Source organism: Mus caroli, unplaced genomic scaffold, assembly GCF_978045245.1.
Source record: "Mus caroli unplaced genomic scaffold, Mus_caroli_1 scaffold_20, whole genome shotgun sequence".
Lineage (NCBI taxonomy): Eukaryota > Metazoa > Chordata > Mammalia > Rodentia > Muridae > Mus > Mus caroli.
Window position 1 is genome coordinate 54,295,292 of NW_028227275.1, and position 24,391 is coordinate 54,319,682.

At 39.9% G+C, this 24,391-nt stretch overlaps 1 protein-coding gene across 3 annotated transcripts in view; it reads left to right on the plus strand.

Annotated features, from left to right (window-relative positions):
- The first annotated feature begins 230 nt into the window (after positions 1–230).
- Positions 231–24,391, plus strand: part of Rtn3 (reticulon 3) — a 58,889-nt gene continuing 34,728 nt past the window's right edge. For 2 of the 3 annotated variants that reach the window (XM_021151198.3, XM_029472295.2), the window contains exons 1-2: positions 250–554; positions 15,845–15,901. In XM_021151198.3, coding sequence (XP_021006857.1) covers positions 410–554; positions 15,845–15,901 — 202 coding nt within the window. In that variant the 5' untranslated portion in view covers positions 250–409. Of the gene's footprint in view, positions 555–15,844; positions 15,902–24,391 lie in introns of all 3 variants that reach the window. The other variant, XM_029472296.2, reaches the window with a different exon arrangement.

Sequence of the window (24,391 nt, forward strand, 5' to 3'; positions counted from 1 at the left end):
TGCAGTGGCGGGCGGGTTCTAGCGCTTAGCCACGCCCCTTACGTCAGGCTTTCCCCCATCCCCCCATCCCCTACCCCTCACCCCCGAGAGGCCTGCCCCACCCGCGGGCCCAGTCACTCTGGGTCCTTTCCTGCAGGAGCGCAGAGGGACAGTTCTTGCGCCTGCGCATTGCGTCGCTGCGCGCCTCCGAGGCCGCCGCCCGCGCGCTCAGGCTCTTTGTGCGCATGCGCGCTCGTACTCCTCCTCTCCCTGCGGAGCACGGCTGAGTCAGTCAGTCTGTCGGAGTCAGTCTTCGGAACAGGCGACGCCGGGAACTTCGGAGAGCCAGCTGCTGGATTATTCTGTGTCCCCTCCCACTCTCCCGCCCTACGTCTCTCTTCATCCTTCTCCCGCCCTTGCTCGTGCAGCCATGGCGGAGTCGTCAGCGGCCACTCAGTCCCCGTCAGTCTCCTCGTCGTCCTCCGGGGCCGAGCCGTCAGCTCTCGGCGGCGGCGGCGGGAGCCCTGGAGCCTGCCCCGCCCTGGGGGCGAAGAGCTGCGGCTCCTCGTGTGCGGGTGAGGCGCGCGGGGGGCTCGGTCCCTGGGGAGCGCGAGCTACTGGGTCTCCGGGAAGGGGCGAGCGACCTGTCCGGGCCGTGGGCGGCTTTAGTCTCTTGGCGGGCATTTGAGGAACAGGCTAAGGGGGAGGGGAGCGAAAGACCGAGGTGAGGAAATAACGGGGTGTGAAGAAAACAGGTTGGGGGCGGGGTGGTGAACTAGAGTGGGCGTTGACGCTGACCCCCTGCAAGGGAGGGCACCCGCAGTGGGGTGAAACGGAGAAAGGCTGTGTGCACGCAATGGATCGAGTGCTAGAGGCCCGAGAGCCCTAGGGTGGGTCGCGGGGTGGGGGTGACTTAGAGAAGGATTAGCGAGCCTCAGGGGATTGTGACAGGTGGGAGGTAGGAGAAATGAAGTCGCTAGGATTTTGAGAGGGGTGGTGGTGGAAAAGGTGGCGTTGCAGGTTTGCAGACCGATTGACACAATCTTAAATGGGTGATACAGCCTTCCAGAAAAAAAAATTTTTTTTTTTCGCCAGAAGGATCAGGAAGTTATATTACTGTTTTTGGCTAAACTGAATGCCAGATTTTTTTTTTTTTTCTGAGACTCTGAGGTAGATGAGGCGTGATGAAAATAGCATGGGAAGATTTGGGAGGGAGCTGCTGATAGTCCAAGATGGATCCTTGGCTGCATCTGCAACACAGCCGGCTCTTCACCGGTGGTGCATCGTGGGGGTGGGGACACGCAGTCAGTTGCTATATTCTAGAAGATAATAAATAAATAGTCTTGCCAAGCCATCACCATGTTTTGATTTCTTGTTTTCGATGGCCTATTCTCAATAGCAGCATAACAAAAGGGAACGATTGCTGCAGGGGAAAGAATTCAGACAAAGCCTGGGCTGCTTGAACCCCCTTCTCTCTTGTGTATGAAAAGACTAGGAGAGACGCTGCCGGCCTCCTTTAGTTTCTTTTGTATACAAGTCTGCCTGCTGGTGGGAGCTGACTAGCAAGCTCCACTCAGATCAGAGAGATCTGCAGTGCAGATGCCTTCTTGAGGAAAAATATGCACCACTGGCAGGTGGTGGTTCTTAAAAGAACTGAGTCTTTGGCGAAAAATTCGGTTTGTCAAAGGAAGGATTTTAAGAGGTTTAGAAAATGCTTTATTGACTCCAGTGCAGTCTTGAATTATGAACACAATATTCCTGATCTTAGCATTAAATATATTCTCTCATGTTTCCTAATACTGGCCTTCCACCTGTCTGAGAGCTTTGGTGTCCTGCAGAATTCTCCAGTGTGGTAATGGCCATTTGGATAAATGGTATAAATGGGAGGAAGTTTTCTGCAGATAAAGGGAATGAGGCAGCATATTTTGTACCCTGGTTCTGTTCAAACCACCAGCATTTCTCTTCCAAATTTTTGCATTTTGGGCTAATTTCCAGATGAACGTGGCTTTTCTACAACTTAGTGACTTGGCTTTAATCACTGCTTACTGTTTGGTTGGGCCTAGTCCTAATTTCCAAAGGTTTCAGAAGTTGGCCTTTTGTGCTGAAGATCAAATGTTAAGTATTGAGGAGTCAGTCTAGCTATCACTCAGAGAATTAAATTTTTAGCTATGGTTGTGATCAAATAGTGAAAAAAAATTTTTTAATACAAAGTAGCCCAGGCTAGCCTTGAATGCAAGATGATTCTGCCTCAACCTCCATGGGAACTACAGGTGCATGCCACCACACCCATCACGAATCAACATTTTTATTCTTTTAATGCACTGTCAGAGGGATCGGCTCCCTTGGTGTGCCAGAGGAATGCAAGTATGTACTGCCACCCTGTGAATTTTATATTAGCAGTACTGATATATTAACATGCAGTATTTTTGTTTAGCTTGTGTTTCTGGTATCATTCCCTCATGTCACATGCCACATTGTCACAGTTTTATTATTGCAATTTCCCTGTGTTTTTTAATAAAGAGTCGTCTTCTGGAATTCATTACACATCCTAGCAGGCTTTGAAATCTCTCCTATCTCATCATCTCAAATCCTGAGATAATAGCTGTGAGCCACTGTGCCAAGCTACCTTACTTGGGATGTTGTTGTTGTTAACATAACTCTTTGTTTCGTTTGTTTCAATTTTTTTTGAGAGAGAGAGACAAAGCCAAAACAAAAAGAGGTAGCCCTGTGTAGCCCTGGCTGACCTGAAACTGGCTCTGTAGACCTGGCTAGTCTGGAACTCAGAGATCCACCTGTCTGTGCCTTCTGAGTGCTGGGGTTAAAGGTGTGTGCCACCACCACTGCCTTTTAAAATACCCCTTTTGGTAGTGGGAAAGATTCTAAAATGGGGCATTTTGCTAACAGAAAAATTTATATCTTGAAATAGTATTCTGTGTAGATGTGTTTGCCTTGTACTTTCCTAACAGTATAAATCGCCTAGTATAACCATTTTTCTTAATTTTTGTATAAAATTGCTTCTGTGACATCAACTGTAGACATTTTGTCACTGTTGACTCGGAGGGTTTTGTTTTTGTTTTGTTTTCTTTGTCTTACAGTGTTATAGATGGAATCTAGGGCCATTTTGCTGCTAGGTAAACTTCTGAGACACATCCCTAGCCCACTATTGGCACTTGAAACAGTGTCTATCTGTAACTACAGAAGTACTCAATGGGTTTTTGTTGAATGATTCATCAGGTTTACAAGCTGAAAAGGAATACCTGAAATACACGCTAAATGTCCTATCATAAACTACTGCTCATTGTTAATTAACTGATTATCAGAAAGTAGTAATAGGGGTGCTGGCAAGATGGCTCAGTGGGTAAGAGCGCTGACTGCTCTTCCAAAGGTCCTGAGTTCAAATCCCAGCAACCACATGGTGGCTCACAACCATCCTTAATGAGATCTGACACGTACTCTTCAGAGCCAGCTACAGTGTACTTATGTAAATAAATCTTTAAAAACAAAAAAAAAGAAAAAGAAAAGAAAGTAGTAATAGTTCAGTAGCCCCAGTGGATTCTTGTTGGTCAAGTGACTACTTGAATATAAAAGTCTGTCCGTTGTCGTATGGGGTAGCAAGATGTCCCAGTGGGTAGGACACTTGCAGTTAAGCCTAACAACCTGAGTTAGAACTCTTGGACCCACATGATAAAAGAAGAAAATTGACTCCCACCATTGTTCTGACCTCCGTAATAAGCACAACTCTCTGTCTCCCACTTAAGTTAAAAAAAAAAAAAAAAAAGTCCTATGTCCTGGTGGATTACATTTATATTCTAAACTAAACATATTATTTTAAAAGCTGAGCAGGTTGGGAAGGCAGAGGCAGGTAGATCTCTTGAGTTGGAGGCCAGCCTGGTTACAGAGTAAGTTCTGGGACGGCCATGGCTACACAGAGAAATTCTGTCTCAAACAAACAAACAAATCATTTTTTAAAAAGCTGGGTTTGGTAGCATATATCTTCAACCTCAGCACTCAGGATGCAGAGGCAGATGGATCTCTAAGTTAAGAGGCCAGCCTGCTCTATATAGAAAGCTTCAGACCAGTCAAGGCTTCATAATGAGGTACTGTCTCCAAAAAGCAACAACAGAAAACAAAGAGTCTTCATAAAGGTATTCCAATAGAGCTGAATGGGTACCTATCACCTCTGTATTTCTGACACTGAGGCAGGAGGTTCACCAGTCTGAGAAACCCTGCCTCAAAACCAAAAATACTGCAGGGAAGTCACCATTCCCCTTCTTCCATGCTTCCCTCTCTCAGAGAAGATGCTCAAGGTTTGGCAAGAGGAAAATAAGATGTATTTTATTATTCTAAAATTTAACACATTTTAAATGATCCCTAAAAATTCTGCTGTGGTTGTCAGGTCCTGATTACATGGAAATGCTAATCAGCAGATCATATGAGCTGTGGTTGTAGGAAAAACATGCAAACATTGCTGTCAGTCTTACTTCGTGTTCTTTACTAAGTTCAATTTTGACTGACCTGTCCAGTAAGTTTAGAAATAGTGATTTCTTTAGAAACAAGTAACAGCACTCTGTAGCCCAGTGTGGCAGGTGTTAAAGCAATAGTAAACTGTGCTACTCTGAGAGAAGGAGAGGGCCAGGATGCTTTCCTAGATTTCCTCCTTTGAAGGAGATGAGAGTTTCAGAGGCAGACATTTGAGGGTAAGGTTTAAAAAAAAAAAAAAAAAGGGCAGAAATATGTAATATTCTTTACAGAGTAAGAATTGCCCTATACCTATTTTGTCTGAATTTATTTTGTTTTATGTTTATGGTTGTTTGCTTGAGTGTGTGTGTGTGTACCACATGTGTGTCTAGTGTCCTTACAGGCCACACATCAGGTTGCTGATGGTCAGGGAGTGGACTCACAATTATGAACCACCATGTAGGTGCCAGGACTAGAATCCAGTCCTCTGGGAAGACATCCAGTGCTCTTAATTGATGGCCTATCTCTTCAGCACTATGTTTGAATTTTAAATATGGTTTTAATACTTATAACATTGAAATTTTACAATTTGCCAAAGACTAACTACTTTTATGAAAATCATGATGTCAAAATAAAGCTACATTTTACTTCATGATACTTGCTCAAACAATAGCAATGGGCAATTGAAAAATATTTTGCTGTAACTATTTCTTTTGTCTCTCTCTAAACTTAGTTCTGTGTTCTATTCATGGCCTCATTTCATGCTTTGTTCTAACAGTCAGTCAAACATTAACTATGTAATTTGGATTTACCGTATTAACCCTTAAATTACAAGGATCCTACCACTTGTTTTTATTAATGTCAGTATTACATTCATTCCTGACTATATCCATGGTAGCATCATACATTTACCAACAAACATGTGAGCACCAAAAATTACCTGATTTCAATTCTGGCTAACTCTTTTTAATTAATGATTAAATTTTATTTGTTTAAGACAGGGGATTGGAACTGGAGAGATGGCTCAGAGGTTAAGAGCAATGGCTGCTTTTCCAGAGGTCCTGAGTTCAATTCCCAGCAACCACATAGTGGCTCATAACCATCTGAAATGAGATCTGGTGCCCTCTTCTGGCTTGCAGGCATACATACAGGCAGGCCACTGCATACATAATACATAAATCTAAAAAAGAAAAAAAGACAAAGGGCTTCACTGGTTAGCCTTGGCTGGCCTAGAACTCACTCTGTAGATCAGACAGACCATGCTTGAACTTGCAGAGATCCTCCTACCTCTGTCTCTGGAGTGCTGGGATTAAAGGCGAGTGCCTTTTGGGTCTCTCTCTCTCTCTCTTCAGTAGTTATTTTAAGTGCATTGGGCTTTTGCCTGCATGTGTGTCTGTAGAGTGTGTCGGACCTTGAAACTGGAATCACGGATAGTTGTGAGCTGTTATGTTGGTCTGGGAATTGAACCTAGGCCCTCTCCCGCCAGTGTTCTTAACCACCGAAAGACGCCTCCAGCCCTTGCGTTTATCTCTAATAATTGCTGTTGTGCAAATTCTGTGCCTTAGTTTCCTCTTCATAAAAATGATAGTAATAGTTATGAAAATTAAGCACACATACTTTGCCTATAGTGAATGTTAGCAAGTAATAGTGATTAATGTGAAGGGCTAAAGTACACATCATCTGTATGAACTAGATGCTTTTGTTTTGTGTCCTTGAAAGCAAACTACTTCAAACTAGTTCAAAATATTTATTAACAATATTTGATGCATTGGACAGTTACAAATTATCTACACGTAGAATAGTAATTGAATTACAGGTGAAAAATCCTACTCTTCCTTAACAATAAAAGAAAATTGGTGATGTTGTTTTTTCCACTAGTACTGAAGTGTGAATATAGGGCCTGGCCTATATGGTTGACATGAAGTTCACCAATGAGCTATGTATTCCCAGCCACTCTTTTAAATACATATTTAAATTTTTTTAATTATGTGTATGTGTGTAGGTATGTGTATATACAAGTGCAGGTTCCTAGAGAAGCCAGAGGTGTCAGATTCCCCCTGGAACTAGAATTACAAGTGGTTGTGAGCCATCCAGTATGAATTCTGGGAACTGAACCCCAGTCTTCTGTAAAAGCTGTATCTTCTTAACTGCTGAGCCATCTATCCAGACATCTATTCATTTAAAAAAAAACAGTTTTAATAATTCTAGGCTTGGTGGTGCTCATTGTTAATTCCAGCACTTATAGTCAGGCAATTTTCTGTGAATTCAAGGTTAACCTGATCTATATATCAGGTTCTAGCCTGCCAAAGCTATTTTGAGAAACCCTATCTCAAAAACAAAAAAAATAAGGAGGGGGGCAACTTGTTTCCTAGGTGGCTTGGCATAACATTAGTATGTGTTAAGTATTTTTGTACCCTTCTGGCCATAGTAAATATAATTATGATACATTATAAAATGCTTGCCACAGCAGATGTGTTTAAGAGAAACACCTATTTACTCAATTTGTTTTGTTTTTGTTTTTCAAGACAGGGTTTCCTTGTAGCCCTGGCTGGCCTAGAACTTGCTCTTTAGACTAGTCTGTCCCTAGAACTCAGATTCACCTACTTCTGCTGCCCAAGTGCTGGAATTAAAGGCGTGAGCCAGCACTGTCCAGCGACTTGATTTTATTTGTGGATGCACCTTAACTCTAACTTGAGGTCACCAGGTGATTATTTACATAGTTTAAGGTAAGAATTCTAGTGTTTTTATTTTGTTGCTGTTCATTTATTCTTTGCACTGCTTTTGTGTTGAACCCTTTTTGCCTTTTAGTATTTTAAAGATGGTCTGAAAATAGTAGCAGGAAAATGTTGCTTTATTAAATTCTTCTGTGAGGAAACTGTTCTTATAATGTCAGTCATCTATTCTACTCAGGTGACTGTTGCAAGCACTTGTAAGGTGAAGTTTGGTAATGAATGAATTGTGACGTGTTGTTAGAGGAAAGAGGAAATTAAGTTTATCAGTTCTGTTTGAGCCAAGCATTATTTCTCTTGAAAGACATTTCTCTTTAAAGTAGTGATAGTCCTAGAACAAGCATTTCCTAGTTCTTGGCAGAATTACATTGTCTCCAAATAAGTGTTATGTTTGTTTGTTTGTTTGTTTGTTTGTTTTTTCCTGCCGGGCGTGGTGTGGCACGCCTTTAATCCCAGCACTTGGGAGGCAGAGGCAGGAGGATTTCTGAGTTCGAGGCCAGCCTGATCTACAAAGTGAGTTCCAGGACAGCCAGAGCTACACAGAGAAACCCTGTCTCGAAAAACCAAATAAACAAACAAACAAAACCTTTCTGGCTAGTGGAGGTGGCACACATCTTTAATCCTAGTACTTGGAGGTAAAGGTTGGTGGACTTCTGTGAGTACAAGGCCAACTGGGGCTATATACGGAGACCTTGTTTCAAAAAAAGAAAGGATGTTGCCTTAAAAATTGCCTAACAGTTATTGAGTATAATTCTACAGTTGTTTCAATTATGGCTTATTGTAGATGTTTTGAAAGACATGAGCATGCTAACTCTGCTTAAGTTATAACATTATTGCTTCTGATTGCATCATGGAAGTCTTTTTACTGTGTATCTGTAACTTACAGAAGCCAATGGCTCTCCTATTGCAGCTCCAGGGAGAGCCACCGCTGCTGCTGCTGCTGCTGCTGCTACCTCACTATACTCCTGGCTGTTCTGAACTCTCTGTGTATACCATGCTGGCCTTGAGTTTATAGATATCCACCTGCCTCTGCCTCCCACGTGCTAGGATTAAAGGCGTGTGTTACCACACCTGGCTCAGAGAGAACTTTTTTGATTGCTATGTAAGATTTTCACTCAGGGAAGGTTAGTCATTAGCAGGTGGACCATTTTAATGGTAGTTTTTTGTTGGTGATTTTTGTTTTTGTTTTTAATTTCAAAGAATATTCTTACCTCTTTTCTGAAATCAACTGACTTAATATTCCTGTAAAAACATCTTTGAAACATAACCAGGAGGGATACATGTGGGTTCTTGGCATTCATCATTAGCAGCTCTTCCTTCAGGATACATGGAAAGGTATTCTGGAAAACCTCTTAAGCAAAATTAATACATAATCTTTTTGTTCTGTTACGGCAAAGTTTTTCAACAATGGGCACTGATTTTGTACATCTTATTTTTAGTCAAGGTCTCACCAAGTTGCCCAGGCTGTTCTTGAACTCACTTGTGGCAGAGGCTGTTCTCAAACCTTCATTCCACAAGCAGCTGGGATTACAGGTGTGTGGCAACCCGGGCTGGTAATAATTTTGATACATTAATATTTGCCTATTGGTTTAAGTCATGCCCACATATAATAATTAAACGGCTGAGCATATTAAGGCTCTTTCTATTGCTATTCCTTTGGAGGCTATATTCAATAGAAGGAAGACTTGTATTGTTTATCTGTGAGTTGAGAACACACCCTAGGTGGAGACACAGGCTCAGAGAAATTAAGCCATGCCACAAAGTTAGCAATAGTTAAGTTAGGAGACTGGCTAGCATCAAGGAGTTTAAGGCTCAGATCTCTTTCACATAAACATATATACTGCCTCTATGGTTAGAATTTGAAGCAGCTTATACTAAAAATACTCCACAGTCACCCAACCAAGCAAACAAAGAAAAAATACAATAGTCAGTGTTAGCTATAGATAAATAAATAAAAAGCTCAACCTGCTGGTTTAGGGCTGGCAAAGTGGATCAGTAAAAGTGCTTGCCACAAAGCTTGATGATTTGAGTTCCATACCTGGGACTCACATAGTAGAAAGAAGGAAGTGACTTAAGTGCCTGGTGCACACAAACCCCTAGACCCACATTAGGCACCAATATGTTGTGGAAATTAACTAAATCCGACCTGGGGTTTCATTTAGTTCCCAGATAAAAATAACACACAACCTTTATATTTACAATAAGCCTTAAGCAGCACAACAAATGAGCAGATACCTACCCTCTGTATTATTAGAACCTACTTTCCTGTTGATAATCCTAAATTATTACTTACTACTTACTATTACTTCATCTGGACTGCTCTTAACTCCAATTGGTCAGCCCTCAAGTGTATGTTCTTGCCGCCTAACCTATGGCAACTTCTTCTTTCTCCTGCACCTTCCTTTCCTTGCCTTCTTTCTTCCTTTCTTTCTTTCTTTCTTTCTTTCTTTCTTTCTTTCTTTCTTTTTCCTCCTCCAAACCCAAGCCTGAGAAACCTAAACCCTACCTATGTCTCTTTTGCCCAGCTATTGGCATCTTTATTTACCAATTAGAAATAACTTGGGGCCATGGTCTACATGTAGAATCTCCTCTCTGGGACAACCAAATCGTGGGAGCCTACACTTAGCATTACAATAGATAATAAAAGACCAAACTCAATAAATAAGTAAAAATTTATTTATATATATATATGTGTGTGTGTACACACACACACACAACATGCATGTACATACATATTGAGGGAGTTGTATTTTGTTTTTGTGTTCCTAAAACTCTTTGAAGACTAGGCTAGCCTCAGATTTACAGAGTTTCACCTTTCTCTGCCTCCTGAATGTTGAGATTAAAAGAATGCTCACCACACCTGACAAGTAATACATTGTTTAAGAAAAACCTGGACTGGTGAGATGGCTTAACACAGCAGTCCTCCATCTTCCTAATGCTGTAACTCTTTAAAACAGTTCTTCAAGTTGTGATGACCTCAGACTATAAAATTATTTTCATTGCAACTTCATAACTATAATTCTGCTACTGCTAGGAATTGTGATGTAAATACCTGTTTTTGGATGGTCTTAGGTGACCCTTATGAAAGAGTCATTGTAACTCCAGAGTGTTCTCCACCTACAGGTTGAGAACCACTGGTTTAACAGGTAAAGGTACTTAATAACAAACCCATTGTCATAGTCGGGTCCCCAGAACCCATGTGGTAGAAACAACCAACTCCTGCAAGTTGTCCAACCTCCACACTTACGTGTTCGTGATTTGGATGTTGGATGGAGAGCAGAACTGTCCTGGAGAAACTTAGCAAACAGCCTAAGTTAGGCTTTCATCACCACTGCAAATCTTACTAGTACTAATCCTTCAAAGGTTAAGATAACCCTTCATCTCTGTGGTATTCTTGCTCTAAACCCATCATTTCAATCCAACCAGAAAGAAAAAAAAGTCAGACCTTAATTGGAAGATATTCTGTAAAAATGTATTGATTGGTATTCCTCAAAACTGTCAAGATCACCTTGACTCCTGTTTTCCTTCCTCCTGCACTTTTTTTGTTTTTTTGTTTGTTTTTTGTGGTCCTCCTCCAAACCCAAGCCTGGGGAATTTACAATAATCAATGTTAACAATATAGATAAATAAAATAAAAGGCCAACCTGCTGGGGAGATGACTCAGTTGGGTACAAGCACAGGAACTAGAGTCCAGATCCCTATCATTCAAGTAAAAGATGGGTTTGGCACACATTTCTGTAACCCCAGCATCTGGGAGGAAGCAGCTTTGTAGACAAGCAGATCCTGGGGTTCCTTGGAGGAAAAATAGTGGAGAACAGAGGAAGATACCTGATGTCTGCTTCTGGCCCCACAACCGTGCCTATGGGCAGGTATACCTCGAATTTGCACATTTACACATACCAACACCACACACACACACATTAAAGATCATAAAGCCAGAAAAGTCTGAGAAGCTGTCATCTTCTGCAAGTTAAAGGAGTGATAACAGCAGTATGTGATGATACCCTGCACGTCTCTGAGGCTGGTGAAAGGGCATTGGTCTGGGAATGTAGCTCAGTTGGTAAAATGCTTGGCTAGGATGACAAAGCCCTGTCTGTGTTCAGTCCCCAGCACCATATAAACCAGTAGTTGTGACACATGCCTATAATCCCAGCACTTGAGAGGCTGAGTCAGGAGGATTACTAGTTTGAATCTAGTCTTAACATACTGATTTCCGAACTAAACCAAGTCCCAGGCTAACCTGAGATGCACAGTGAGATCCTGTTCTAAACCTTGAAAGAGACAGAATATAAGCTATCCCTTGTGTTCATTACTGGCATTGAGTCCTTCAGTTTTTTTCTTTTCCTTCTTTGCTTCCTTTCTTTTTTATTTTTCCTCCTTCTCTTTCTAAACAAGGTCACATTGTGTCATCCTGGTTGGCCTCAAACTTAACAGTGATTTGCCTATTTCTGCTTTCCAGCATTACAGGTGTGTACCATTATCATTTCCTCCGTTATCTTTATTATTTCTCTAGTTTCTAGCATCCAATCAGGAGATTCCAAGTTGTCTTCATTCTGCCTTGATAAAGTAGTTATTGTCTTGGGTTTTTGTTTTTGTTTTTTTGTTTTTGTTTTTTTTTTTTTGGTACTGGAATTACAGGTATGTACTATCTTGTGTCTGACTTATGCAGGAGATTTCCAATTTAGATCTGAGTTCTTCTTCTTAAAACATGTGTGAAAATTGGGTATGGTGCACATGGTTGGGATTCCAACACTCTCAGAAGATGCATAGTGGGGCCTAGCAAACACAGGAGTGGATGCTCACAGTCAGCTATTGGATGTATCACAGGGCTCCCAATCAAGAAGCTAGAGAAAGTACCCAAGGAGCTAAAGGGATCTGCAACCCTATAGTTGGAACAACATTATGAACTAACCAGTACCCCGGAGCTCTTGTCTCTAGCTGCATATATATCGAAAGATGGCCTAGTCGGCCATCACTGGAAAGAGAGGCCCATTGGACTTGCAAACTTTATATGCCCCAATATAGGGGAATGCCAGGGCCAAAAGAATGGGAATGGGTGGGTAGGGAAGTGGAGGGGGGGAGTATGGGGGACTTTTGGGATAGCATTGGAAATGTAATTGAGGAAAATACATAATAAAAAAATTGTGATTTAAAAAAAAAAAAAAAAAAAGAAGATGCATAGTGAGACCCTGTCTCCAAACACATACACGCCCAAAAAAAAAAAAAAAAAAAAAAAACAAACAAACCATATGTGACAGTGTCCTCTATGTACAAGGTATCATTTAGATATTTAAAGGCATTCGGAATCTGTTCAGTTCCTTCCTTCCAGAAGAATGCTTGTCTCCACTCCCTCCCCTGGCCCTGGTTCACCTAATACTGTAAAGTCTCTTCTGGAGTGATCTTTTGGCTGTCCCTGCTGCATTCCAACAACTCACACTATGGAAGTTCGATGTCTCTAACTGCATTAGTCTAGCTACTGTATTTTTTTTAGCTCTGACTGGCTATTACAGGAAGTTACCCCATTAGTATCTGAGGATTAAGGTTGCATTCTCAAGTTCACTTACCTGTAGGGTAGATTTGAATAGGAATATAATGTGATTTTGTAAGTTAGAAACCTTTTGCAATATTGTTGCAGACTGCTGGTTATCTCTGTTCTCTATCAGAACAGATGTTATGCATACAAATTGGCAGGGTGGAATTTTCCACTGGGTGGGGGTTATAATAGAAATGAACCGGCATATGACTGCCAGGTTCATAGGCTTTTTATTTTTTGCATTGGGCTTACTTAAAGCTTAAAGACCTACCCCCCAGCCCCCAGCCAGGTCTATCACATTTATTTTTTGTTTGGGGTATTCTTCAAGAAATCCAGGCTGCCCTTAAGCCCACAATCTCCTACCTCAGCCTTCTGAATTCTGGGATTATAGGTGTGTTCCAACACAACTGTTTGTTTGTTTAGATTTAAACTGATCAGTTAAAATTTAATGTTAACAGTAATTGCATATAGAAATGGACCTATTTGGAAACATTGAACAAGAGATAGTAAACATTTTCCTCTAAAAAGAGGAGAGAGCCTTGAAGAAGTACATTTTGCCCTTGCAGAGTTGGTTCCCAGCACCCCACACTAGGTGGCTCACAACTGCTAAGGAATCTAATGGCCTCTTCAAGAGTCTGCAGGCTCCTGAATTCATGTGTACATGCCCATATGTAGATATACATAATTTAAAGTAACAGTAAGTTATTTAAAAAGAGAATGTATGTGATAATTTATCTTAAAGCAATTGGAAGTGAATTTCAAACTTCTGGTCTTGAATTAATGAGTAACTATCTGGTCACCACCAAATTCTGGCTTGATTTTAATACTCTCTATATTTGTTACAAAATAATTTTCCTTGATTAAAACTTACAGGTACTTCTATGGCTTAGTTATTTAAAGCAGTCTTCTGTTTTTTTGGGTTTTTTTTTTTTTTTTTTTTTTTTTTGGTTTTTTGAGACAGGGTTTCTCTGTATAGCCCTGGCTGTCCTGGAACTCACTTTGTAGACCAGGCTGGCCTTGAACTCAGAAATCCGCCTGCCTCTGCCTCCCAAGTGCTGGGATTAAAGGCGTGCGCCACCACCGCCCGGCCAGTCTTCTGTTTTTAAGTATAACTTTAATATTTGTGAAAACTTTTATAATTGAAAGAAAAAAGAATTCATGCATAATTTTTTGTATATTTAGTACATTTGCGGGGAGTGTTTTGTGTGTATGTCTGTATTTATGTGGGTGCATGTATGACCCAGAGCATATGGAGATCAGAGGACAAAAGTTATCTAGTATCATGTGAGCTCTAATGTTAAATTTGGATTGTCAAGCACCTTTACTGCTGAGCGGTTTTGGTATCTCTCTCTCTCTCTCCCTCTCTCTCTCTGTGTACCCTTGGCTGTCCTGAACCTTGCTTTGTAGACCAGGCTAGCCTCAAACTCAGAGAGATGGACTGCCTCTGCCTCCCGAGTGCTGAGATTAGTGTGTGCCACCACCATTCAGCCAGATTTTTTTTTTTTACTTTTTGCTGAAAAGATCATGTTTTCTTAAGTACCAAAAGCAAAAATCTTCCTTCTATCCCAAACAACAACTTCTCCTCTTTCACTTTTTTTTTTTTTAAATGGGGCCTCATGTAACTCCAGTGGCCTGGAACTCTATATAGATCAGACTAACCTGAACTCACAAAGATCTGCCTGCCTTTGCCTCTGCCTCTGCCTCTTGAGCACTGGGATTCAAAAGTATGTTCCATCATTCATGGTTTGTGTGAGAGAGACGCAGAGACAGAGGTGCCAGAATCTCAGGTATCCCAGTCTTTATTGAACTGATCCTCCTACATTTAGTTCCCAAGTGCTGGGGTTACAGACCTTCATACAGGTTTCACCTCAGACTTTTTTCTTTTAAAGATTTATTTATTTGCTTATTTATTTATTTAATGTATATGAGTACACACTGTAGCTGTACAGATAGTTGTGAGCCTTCATCTCGTTGTTGGGAATTGAATTTAAGACCTCTGCTTACTCTGGTCAACTCTGCTCGCTCCAGCCCAAAGATTTATTTATAAGTACACTGAAACTGTTTTCAGACAGCACTGAAGAGGGCCTCAAATCTCATTACGGATGGTTGCTGGGATTTGAACTCAGGACCTTCAGAAGAGCAGTCAGTGCTCTTACCCGCTGAGCCATCTTACAAGCCCCTCACCTCAGACTTTTAATCCCTTTTGTTGCACTGAACACATGGGAGCACAGTGAATGTATTTTTATATTTTATATGCTGGCTATATCAGTATACACAGCCTCACCTGTTTTTTTGGCAAGAGGAAACAGGGCAAACTTTTGTTTCCTGTCCTGGTCCCTGTGAACTTAGATGATCTCCATCTTAGGATCCTGTGCTCCTGAGCAGGCATCACCACATAAAGCTTGTACCTCACTCTTTTCCAGATCACTAAGTTAATTGTTTAGATGTTTTTTTTAACTAGTCATTTATTGGTGGTCATTTACATTATTTCTGCTTAAAAGTGCCCTTACTGAATGTCCCTGTACACATCTGTACTTTGTAGGAGGATTCCTGGAAGCATTCACTACTTAGTTAATGAGTATGTTTATGGAGCAGATAAAACAGATGTTATACATGTATATGTTACTTTTTTTATATGTTGACAGATTAGAGGAGTGTGATTTTCATTCTCAGCCCTATTTAACCAGTGAATTGTGGATTTTTTTTTTTTTTTTTTAAGTATTGAGGTTCAGGTTTTGCCAATTAAATATTTTTAAGTACTAATCTTAGTGATTCAATGCTTCTGGATGTGGTTGGAAGTTATGTAAAGCAAGTGGCAGCCAGTTCTTAGAAACCAGAGGACAGCAGAGGGAATCTGTTCTTGAGGTTGTGGCTGTTGTGGAATGGTAGGGCTTCCTCTTTCCTCCTGAAGGTGATAATGGTTGTCTAAAGAGATTGACTTGGTGAACTTGTAGAAGTGCATCCTGGGAGTGAAATGAGGTGCCCCTGGCAGGTGAGTGAAAACAGTCACTAGATAAAGTTTGAGTCTTCCTTGGCCAGGAAGCCCAGTTAAAATGACAATGTTTGACCCTCCAGGAAAAAGAAGGTTAGCATGAAGATTCCGGGGTGGGCTTGTCAAATTCTCATTCTCTATATTTTCTTTCAGATTCCTTTGTTTCTTCCTCTTCCTCTCAGCCTGTATCTATAGTTTCGACCTCACAAGGCAAGTCTATAACTTTTTTTGCACATTAATAAAAAGAAAAATGTTAAGAAAGAGGCTGTAGCTGAGGATGAGGTGGAAATCTTTCATTGCCCCACATTTCTTAAACTGAAAACCAACTACTAGTCCATCCTTTCTCTACTGAAGATTAATATACTTGAATGAAGCTGGGTGAACCATTTATACCGAAGGTTTAAATGTAGCATTGACTATTACTTAAAAATTAAAAACTTGACCAGTGAGATGCCTTCTCAAGTTAAGATGCCTGTCACCTAGCCTAATAAGCTTAGTTCAGTCCTTAGGACCACGGGGTAGGAGGAGGGAATCAACTCCCATAAGTTGTCCTCTGGTCTCCATCCATGAATTATCATCTCACACATACAGTTTAAAGTGTATTGGGAATGGTAGTGCAGCAATGAAGAGCTCTTGTTGCTTTTCTAGAGGCCTTAGTTTAATTACCAGCACTTATGTTAGATAACTTACTGTATTTCTAGCTTCATGGATCAGTGCCCCCTTTAGGCCTCTACAGGAACTGAATTCTACACATACATTACCCCACACACACACACACACATACACATATGCAATTAAAAATAAAATAAATCTTGTTGATTATAATGTGCTAGTAAAATGCATTCTATTTGTACTGTGGTACTAAACCCGAATACAGGTCAATGGGAAACTTACTTTTTAAAGATAAAATGATTAGACTGTAATAGCTCAATAATAGAACACTTGCCTTCCATGCACAAATCCTTGGATTTAGTCCCAGCATCACCTACGCATTGGGGGAATCACATATAATTACGGTCACTAGATAGATCTCAAAAGTTCTATGAAAAATATTCATTGTTCTAGCTGGGATTTTCTGCAGTTTGGATGCTGGTTCATAAGAAAGACTTTGAGCTTATAATAATAAAAACACAGTACTGAGGATGTAATTCAAGTTAGAGCACTTGCCTAGTATACATGAGGCCCTGAGTTAGATATCTAACAATGCAAAAATTAAAACTTAAGGTTTGAAGAGAGATAGCTCAGTGGTTAAGAGTACTAGCTGTTCTTGCAGAGGAGCTAGGTTCAGTTCCCAGTACCCGTGTGACAACTTATAACTATAAATCTAGTTTGAGGGGATCCAGTGACAATTTCTGTCCCCTTAGGCACAAAGTGCACTTAGCATGTAAAACTTGTACCCACAAAATAAATAGAAATCTTTTTAAAATTATAAAAAGAAAGGATGAAAACTTTATGAAATGGTTTCATTTAGACTGATAACTTAGCATCCCTAACTCCACTATAATATCCTTAATTGTATGATTTTAAGATTGTAAAATATCAGAATCATAACTCTGCTATCTTATGAGCCAAGTGTCTTATGTGCTTACTTTCAAAGATAGAAGCTTTGTAAGCTCATAAGTAATTCACATTTATAAAAGTAGTTATATTGTTCTGATAATTTTAAATCTAACCAGGTGGCTATTTTTAAGCTATTGCCCAATCGTTAGTTGATAATTGAAACAAATAGATGTTGAATTTATTCTAATCTGGAAGAAAAATAACTTATTATAAGTAAAACAAATAATTTTTTTCCTTCAGCTGTAAATATTTCGGATTTTGAAAAATACATCCTGCATTTGAGTCACTTTTCACCCAGAAAGGGAATAGTTGATGTCCTAGACAGTGAGTGGTGTAACTCAAGGCAGTTCCTAGTAAACAGGGTTAGAAACACAGTGTCACACTGAAATAGCTCTTTTAGCCCCTGCTTGCAAACAGCACACATGCACCACAGTAGAACAAAGATAAGGAAAAGGAATCAAAGCCTCCCTTTTAAGTAGCTTCAGTGTTAACAGTACATTCTAGTCTTCATAAGAGCATGTTGATCATTCTTACTTTTTGCTTACCAAAGCATTTTATTTTGATGCATGCAGATTCAGAGCATCCTTATGTAAAGGCAGTTAATAGTGCTTGTATCCCAGCCTCTTTGGTAGCATTTCCCTTTCAAACAACAAAAAAAGTTTTAAAAAAGGATATAGGGCTGGAGAGATGGCTCAGCAGTTAAGAGCGCACTGACTGTCCTTCCAGAGGTCCTGAGTTCAATTCCCAGCAACCACATGGTGGCTCACAACCATCTGTAATAGGATCCAATGCCCTCTTCTGCTGTGTGTGAAGACAGCTACAGTGTACATATACATAAAATAAATAATAATCCTTTTCTTTAAAAAAGGATTTAAAAGTCAGTTTAGGGAGCTCTGTAGTCTGGAAGTCAGCTCATTCATTGTGTGAAGAAACCTCTTGGCAGATGATTAATTGTACTTTAGGGTCGCCAATAATGGAAGTTTCTAGACTGCCTTTAAAAATAAGTATATTTGGTTATATTCAGTTAACAATTAAAACCCTGGGACTAAAGCAGTCAGATTTCACAGAAGCCTTTTTGGATGTTGCCACCAGCAGGGAACTTGACTCCCTATTACTACTAAGCCAACTAATCTTTTCTGTGTCCCTTAACCCTTTAGTCTTGTTGCAAACATGCTACTTTTTATCTATCCAGACCATAGCATACAATACAGAGCAGTCATTAATTAGAACATTTTTAGATTTAAAAATGATTTGTGGGCTGGGACTATAACTCAGTGGTTAAGGTTTTACCTTGTCATGCAGAAAGACCAGGCTCAGTCCATGAACAGCACAAATTATTTTATATTTTTAATGCTGAAATATAGATTATTTACCATTATCAGGTTTCAGGGAGATATGCATGTATCAAGGAAGGAAGGAAGATGTCATTAATTTGGATTGAGTAAAACTCATATTTTTACAAAATAAATTATATTAATTAACTTATTTCTATGACATATTATATAAACCAGGAATTCAAGTTTTTTTAGTAAATATATTTATAGTTAATATACCAATGGAATCCTTAGTTAACTTGTGCTTGGGAGTAGGCCCTGCCTCTGGGTTCCATTTTCCATCAAGTAGAGTTAAACTTCAGGCACTTCGTAAGTGTTTCAGAATTGAATGACTTTTGATGGTGTCTTCCGATATAAGACTCATAAAGATATTGGCGAGACATACTGTATGTAGATAATTTTTAGGGACTCTTTAGCATGCTAGTACTTGAAGATGAAGATCATTAACTCTCACAGCCAGTGGTGAAGGAAAGGCACTAGCTCAGTGGAACAACTTGGCTTTAGAATGGTGAGGTGCCTGGCTCAGAGTCACACAGACCAAAGACTCCAGAGTCCCTTCATATATAACTACGGCACCTGTGATACAGATGATCATTTAAGTAGCTCCATTTAGGACTTAGAAACTTTTTACAGGATGTAATGTTGAAGTTGATATTAGATCCATGAGAGCAAAGAGGTAGAACTTGGACCAGATTCCTATTTTATTAGTTATATAATATGCTATTATTTGGAGAAGAAGCCTTCCATTAAACACAAAATCAAATTGAAATTTGGTTTCAGCTTTAAAGAGAGTGGAGTCTGGAAAATACTTTTATTTTCTTTAGAAAACTTTTTTGTTGTTGTTGTTTTTAAGTAGATGGAAAGACAGGCTCCATCCACCATTGAGAATTAGAAGTGGAGCAGCATCAGGGGCATTCATGCTCAGTCTGACTGATGCAGTGGGTGTCTGGAATAGGAAGTTGCAACACTGAACTTTGGGGCAAAGCATTGAGAAAAACATTTTGCCAGTTACAGCCTTTTTCTTAAAAACAATTTTTTTTAAGCCAAAACATTTTTCTTTGTACAAAAGAAACTTTTTGTTTAGGACTTGCTTGGCTGCAAAGTTGTCTGCTGGCTAACTTCCTATTTGGATGCTATGGCTGAAAGTTGCTGGTACTGTTGTGCACGGTAATGTGTCTTGCCTTCTTGTTCTGTGAACATAAGAAAATTCAAGTGTAGGAAAACCTACACCTGAATATTCCACGCTCCCCTTGTATTGATATACATACTGTTTATGTGAAAGTGGCTTAATGGCATCTACAGGCTGGCACCCCTTTGCTAATGTGTGTAGTCTTCCATGTTTAGAGTGTCCCTTTAATTAAAACAGTAGAATTCCTAAGTAAAAGGAGAATTAACTAAGTGGTAATCATGTTAGTCTAAGCTAATTCATTCTTTGTAGGAAGAATGACTCTTTTCAACAGTTGAGTTAATGTGCTTCTTGGATCTAGATCACATGTTTTCAGTGATTATGGTAGGAATATTTACATAAATAGTAAGCTTTCACTCTTTCTTAGAGATTGTTTAAGTGGGAAAATGTAGAGAAGATAATTTGAAAAGTAGGGTAAACTATAAGGGATTTTACAATTCAAATATGTTCATTTGATATATATGTTTAATTCACTTGAAGTTTTTTTTTTAATTATGTCACTTTTTAATCCTCTTCTTACATAATATTCTAATTCTTGAAAACTTCCTCAGTCAATTCCCACGCCAGATTTCTAGTCAAGTGCTGCTTGGTCTTATTCCACACAAATTTAATGTTACTGTATTTTTCAAAATAGGCTTAAGATTGTCCTGGTTTGGTTTTTATTGCCATTTATTGTTGTTTGTTTGTTTGTTTGTTTGTTTAAATTATTTTTATTTTATGTAATTGGTGCTTTACCTACGTGTATATCTAAATGATGGTGTTGGGTCCCCAAGAACAGAACTTACAGACAGGTGTGAGCTGCCATATGGGTGCTGAATTGAAGAGCAGCCCGTGCTTTTAACTGATGAGCCATCTCTCCAGCTCATGGTTTGGTTTAGTTTTGTGTGTGATTGTGGGAATGGGACCCAGAGCCCCTCCCCAGCCCTATGGGAGTAAAGTAAACAGAGATCCCCCCCTGCAACTCATTGTGCTCCTGGACATGTGATGGACGGTGAAGAGAGTAGCCACCATCTGTGACTTACAAAACTAGAGCTCTGAACTGCAGCTCTGGTCATTCTGCCTTCTAAAATTTACCAGATGTGCTGAATTAGATGTGTCAGGGAAACTAGAGCCTTGAGCTCTATCCTTGGAGATTCTGAGTTAATGAACAGTAGATTCAGCTCCATAAATACAAGATGGTACACACTTTAATGCTGGTACTTTACAGGGGGCGAGGGGGTAGTGCCGAGACAAGTGGCTATTTGTTAGTTCAAGACAAGCCTTGTCTACATAGTGAGTTTCAGGCCAGCCATGTCTATGTAGAGTGAGAGACTCTGTCTCAAAAGAGGTTTAAAACATTTTTTTTAAAGCTCCTATAGCCAAGCCATGGTGGTATATGCTTTTAACCCCAGCCTAGTCTATAGAGTGAGATCCAGGGCTACATAGAAAAACCTTAAAATTAATGTGGAATTGAATCCCAGTGTTGGAAAAAAACTTAATTTAGAAACTACTTGCAGTGACTTATTTTATTTTATTTTATTTGATACAGTCTCACTTTGTTACCCTACCTTCCTGGAATTCACAGTAGACCAGGCCAGCCTTGAATTCAGAGATCTACATTCCTTTGCTTATCCCTAGATAAGCTGGGATTAAGGGTAACTGCCACCATGCCTATTACTATTTTAATGTGTGTGGATGTTTGCTTATATGTATACCTGATGCCCAGAGAAGACAGAAAAGAGCATTAGATCAAACTCCTGAAATTGGAGTTTTAGATGGCTAGCATGTGAGTGCTAGGAACTGAACCAAGTCCTCTGCCAACAAAGTGCTCTTGACCACAGAGCCATCTTTCCAGCCTCCTCTTTAGTTTTTTGTTAGCCGGGTGTGGTGGCTCACACCTTTAAATCCCAGCACTTGGGAGGCAGAGGTAGGAGGATTTCTGAGTTCGAGGCCAGCCTAGTCTACAAAGTGAATTCCAGGACAGCCAGGGCTACACAGAGAAACCCTGTCTCGGAAAAAAAAAAAAGTTTTTTGTTGTTGTTGGTTGTGGTGGTGGCAGTAATGTTTTATAGTTTTGTTGTTTGCTTGTTTTGAGACAAGGTATCATATAACACAAGCTGGCCTCAAACTTCTAATCTTACTGCTCCCAAGTACTTGCTTAATGATCTTACATCTCCCAAGTGTGGGATCACAGTTGAGTGCACCATACCCTACTCAGAGATTTTTCCATAGAGATTTAAGTACATGTGAAACATTGCAAGGTATATGTTTGTGTTTTGTTTTGTTTTTGAGACAGGGTAACTGTAGCCCTGGCTGTCCTGAACTCTCAGAGATATGCCTGCCTCTGCCTCCTGGGTGCTCTGGTCAAATACATGAGACACCATGGCTGAGTGTTTGAAAAAAGAAAGCTAGTAGACATTTTCTTATTTATACAATAACCCAAACCTGTTTGATCAGCAAGTCGTGTAGTGTATATTATTTTAGTAAGTAACAACTTTCAGGTTCTCTGGAGTTTTCTACTGTATTGTAAGGTGCTGATTTGTGAAACACTAATGGCTATTAAATGCCATGCTGTCTACTAATTGGAGAGTTCTTGTTTAGAGCTTTTGTAAAAGGCTTGTTATTTCTGCTTAATGTTTTCACACTATAAACCTTTTACTTCCAGCCTAATTTTTTTTCATTGTGTTAGTACATGTCCACTCTGCTAAAGTTTGTTAGGATTACAGTTAGCCAGAATGTCTTCATTTTCCAAAATTCTAATGGAGATCATTAAAATTAAAACACTGATGAAGATGTTGCCTTCTTTGGCTACACGAGGGAAAGTCTGTTAGTAATGAGAGCTCTAACATCCTATATCTCAGGCTCACCAAAGAATGAACAAGGCAGTGTTCTGTTTACCCTCAAAACTTCACAAAACACTGTCCTCCACAGATGGTTATGAAATTATTATTAGGGAACATGCGTGTGCCTCTGTGTGTGTGTGTGTGTGTGTGTGTGTGTGTGTGTGTACGTGTGCATGCGCTCGAGTGCACAAATTTATCAGGCTCTTGGTTTTTTAAGACAGGGTTTTTTTCTATGTAACTGGCTGTCCTGGAACTCTGTAGACCAGGCTGGTTTTGAACTCACAGAGATCTGCCTCCCAAGTACTGGGGTTAAAGGCGTGTGCTACCATGCCTGGCATATCAAGGGCTTTAATAAGGAGCTGAGGCTGTAGTTCTGTTGGTTGAGTACCTGGCATACTAGAGGAGGTAGAGGCAAGAGAATAGAGTAGTTCATGAATATTCTGATCTACATAATAAGTTTGAGGCCAGCCTGGAACACAGAAGACTTTACATCAAGAAAAGTATGTATTTAATAAAATATTTTCAGTCTGTCAGGTAGTCATAATGCTCATAAGAAAACCCACTAGCATTCTGACAGTAAGACTTCTAGCCTAACCTCACAGTTTTGCCTTAGATTGTTCTATACCCAGTTCAAAACTATTGGAGTGCTCAGAGTTCAGGGGAAATTGGAGAGAAACAGGGCATAAGAAACTGGCAAATTCACTTCCTACCAAAGCACACAGTGTCCTCACTGTTATCCTAGTAATTACATATTTTGTGATCATCTTTTCTTTCTATTGTGGTTTCTTTTTCTTTTTATGGAATATATCAGTTCCATTATTTTATTTGTTTATTGATTTTGTGTATTTTGGTCTTTCTTCCCTGTATTAGCTCCATAAAGAACAGGGTTTCTTCGTTTCGTTTACTGCATTAAATCCAGTTTCTGAAATGGTGTCTGGCATTTGATAGACATAATTAATTTACTTTGCTGACAGTCTCATCTGCGAGTCTTTCTTCTGAATCATCTGAAATTCCATGTCTATAAAATGGTAGGCTATGCTGTCTTTGTAAGGTCAGTTTTGCTTGCCTCAGGGTTACATTCCTATTGGGAAAGATTCAGCATTTTAACCTAGGTACAGGGGTTTGTTTACCTTACACCTCTTTCATGCTGAGGATCTCAGGTATGTAGTGATGGGTATACACAGTTTATGACATCTATGTCATCATTTTTTTTGGTCAGTTTTATAATCAGACTTAATTCTATGACCACCCAACCCTATCTTTGAAGGGGTTCCCACTGCCTAGGTTACAGCTTTACTGTTCTAAAGCTCAAATCCTATGACATAAAATTTATTGATGTGACAGAATAAAACAACTCCTGTTTTTCTTTTTGGAGACAGGGTCTCTCTACATAGCCCTGGCTGTCCTGGAACTTAATATGTAAACCAGGCTAGCTTCTCACTGACAGAGATCTTCCTCCCTCTGGTGCCCCCAACCCCACCCAGTGTGCTAAAGGCATGCACCACTGCTCCTGGCTAATGAGGCAACAACTCTTTTATATGGCATTTGGAAACATCTGATAATAGTATGATTTTATTTATTGTACTAAAATATTTGATTCTTATTTTAATTTTTAATGATTTGCATGATGTCATAAATTTCCTTTTATCTGCTACAACTAGAAGGAAAGAGAGCCTAGGCTGTGTGTAGAGAGAAAGAAATTTTTCTTTCATGTCTGCCCAATTACTCATTTGTGCTCAAGGCATTGCTGTCCTGAACCTACTTAGGCCTCACCTGACCCGAGTTGTGCCTTGGATTC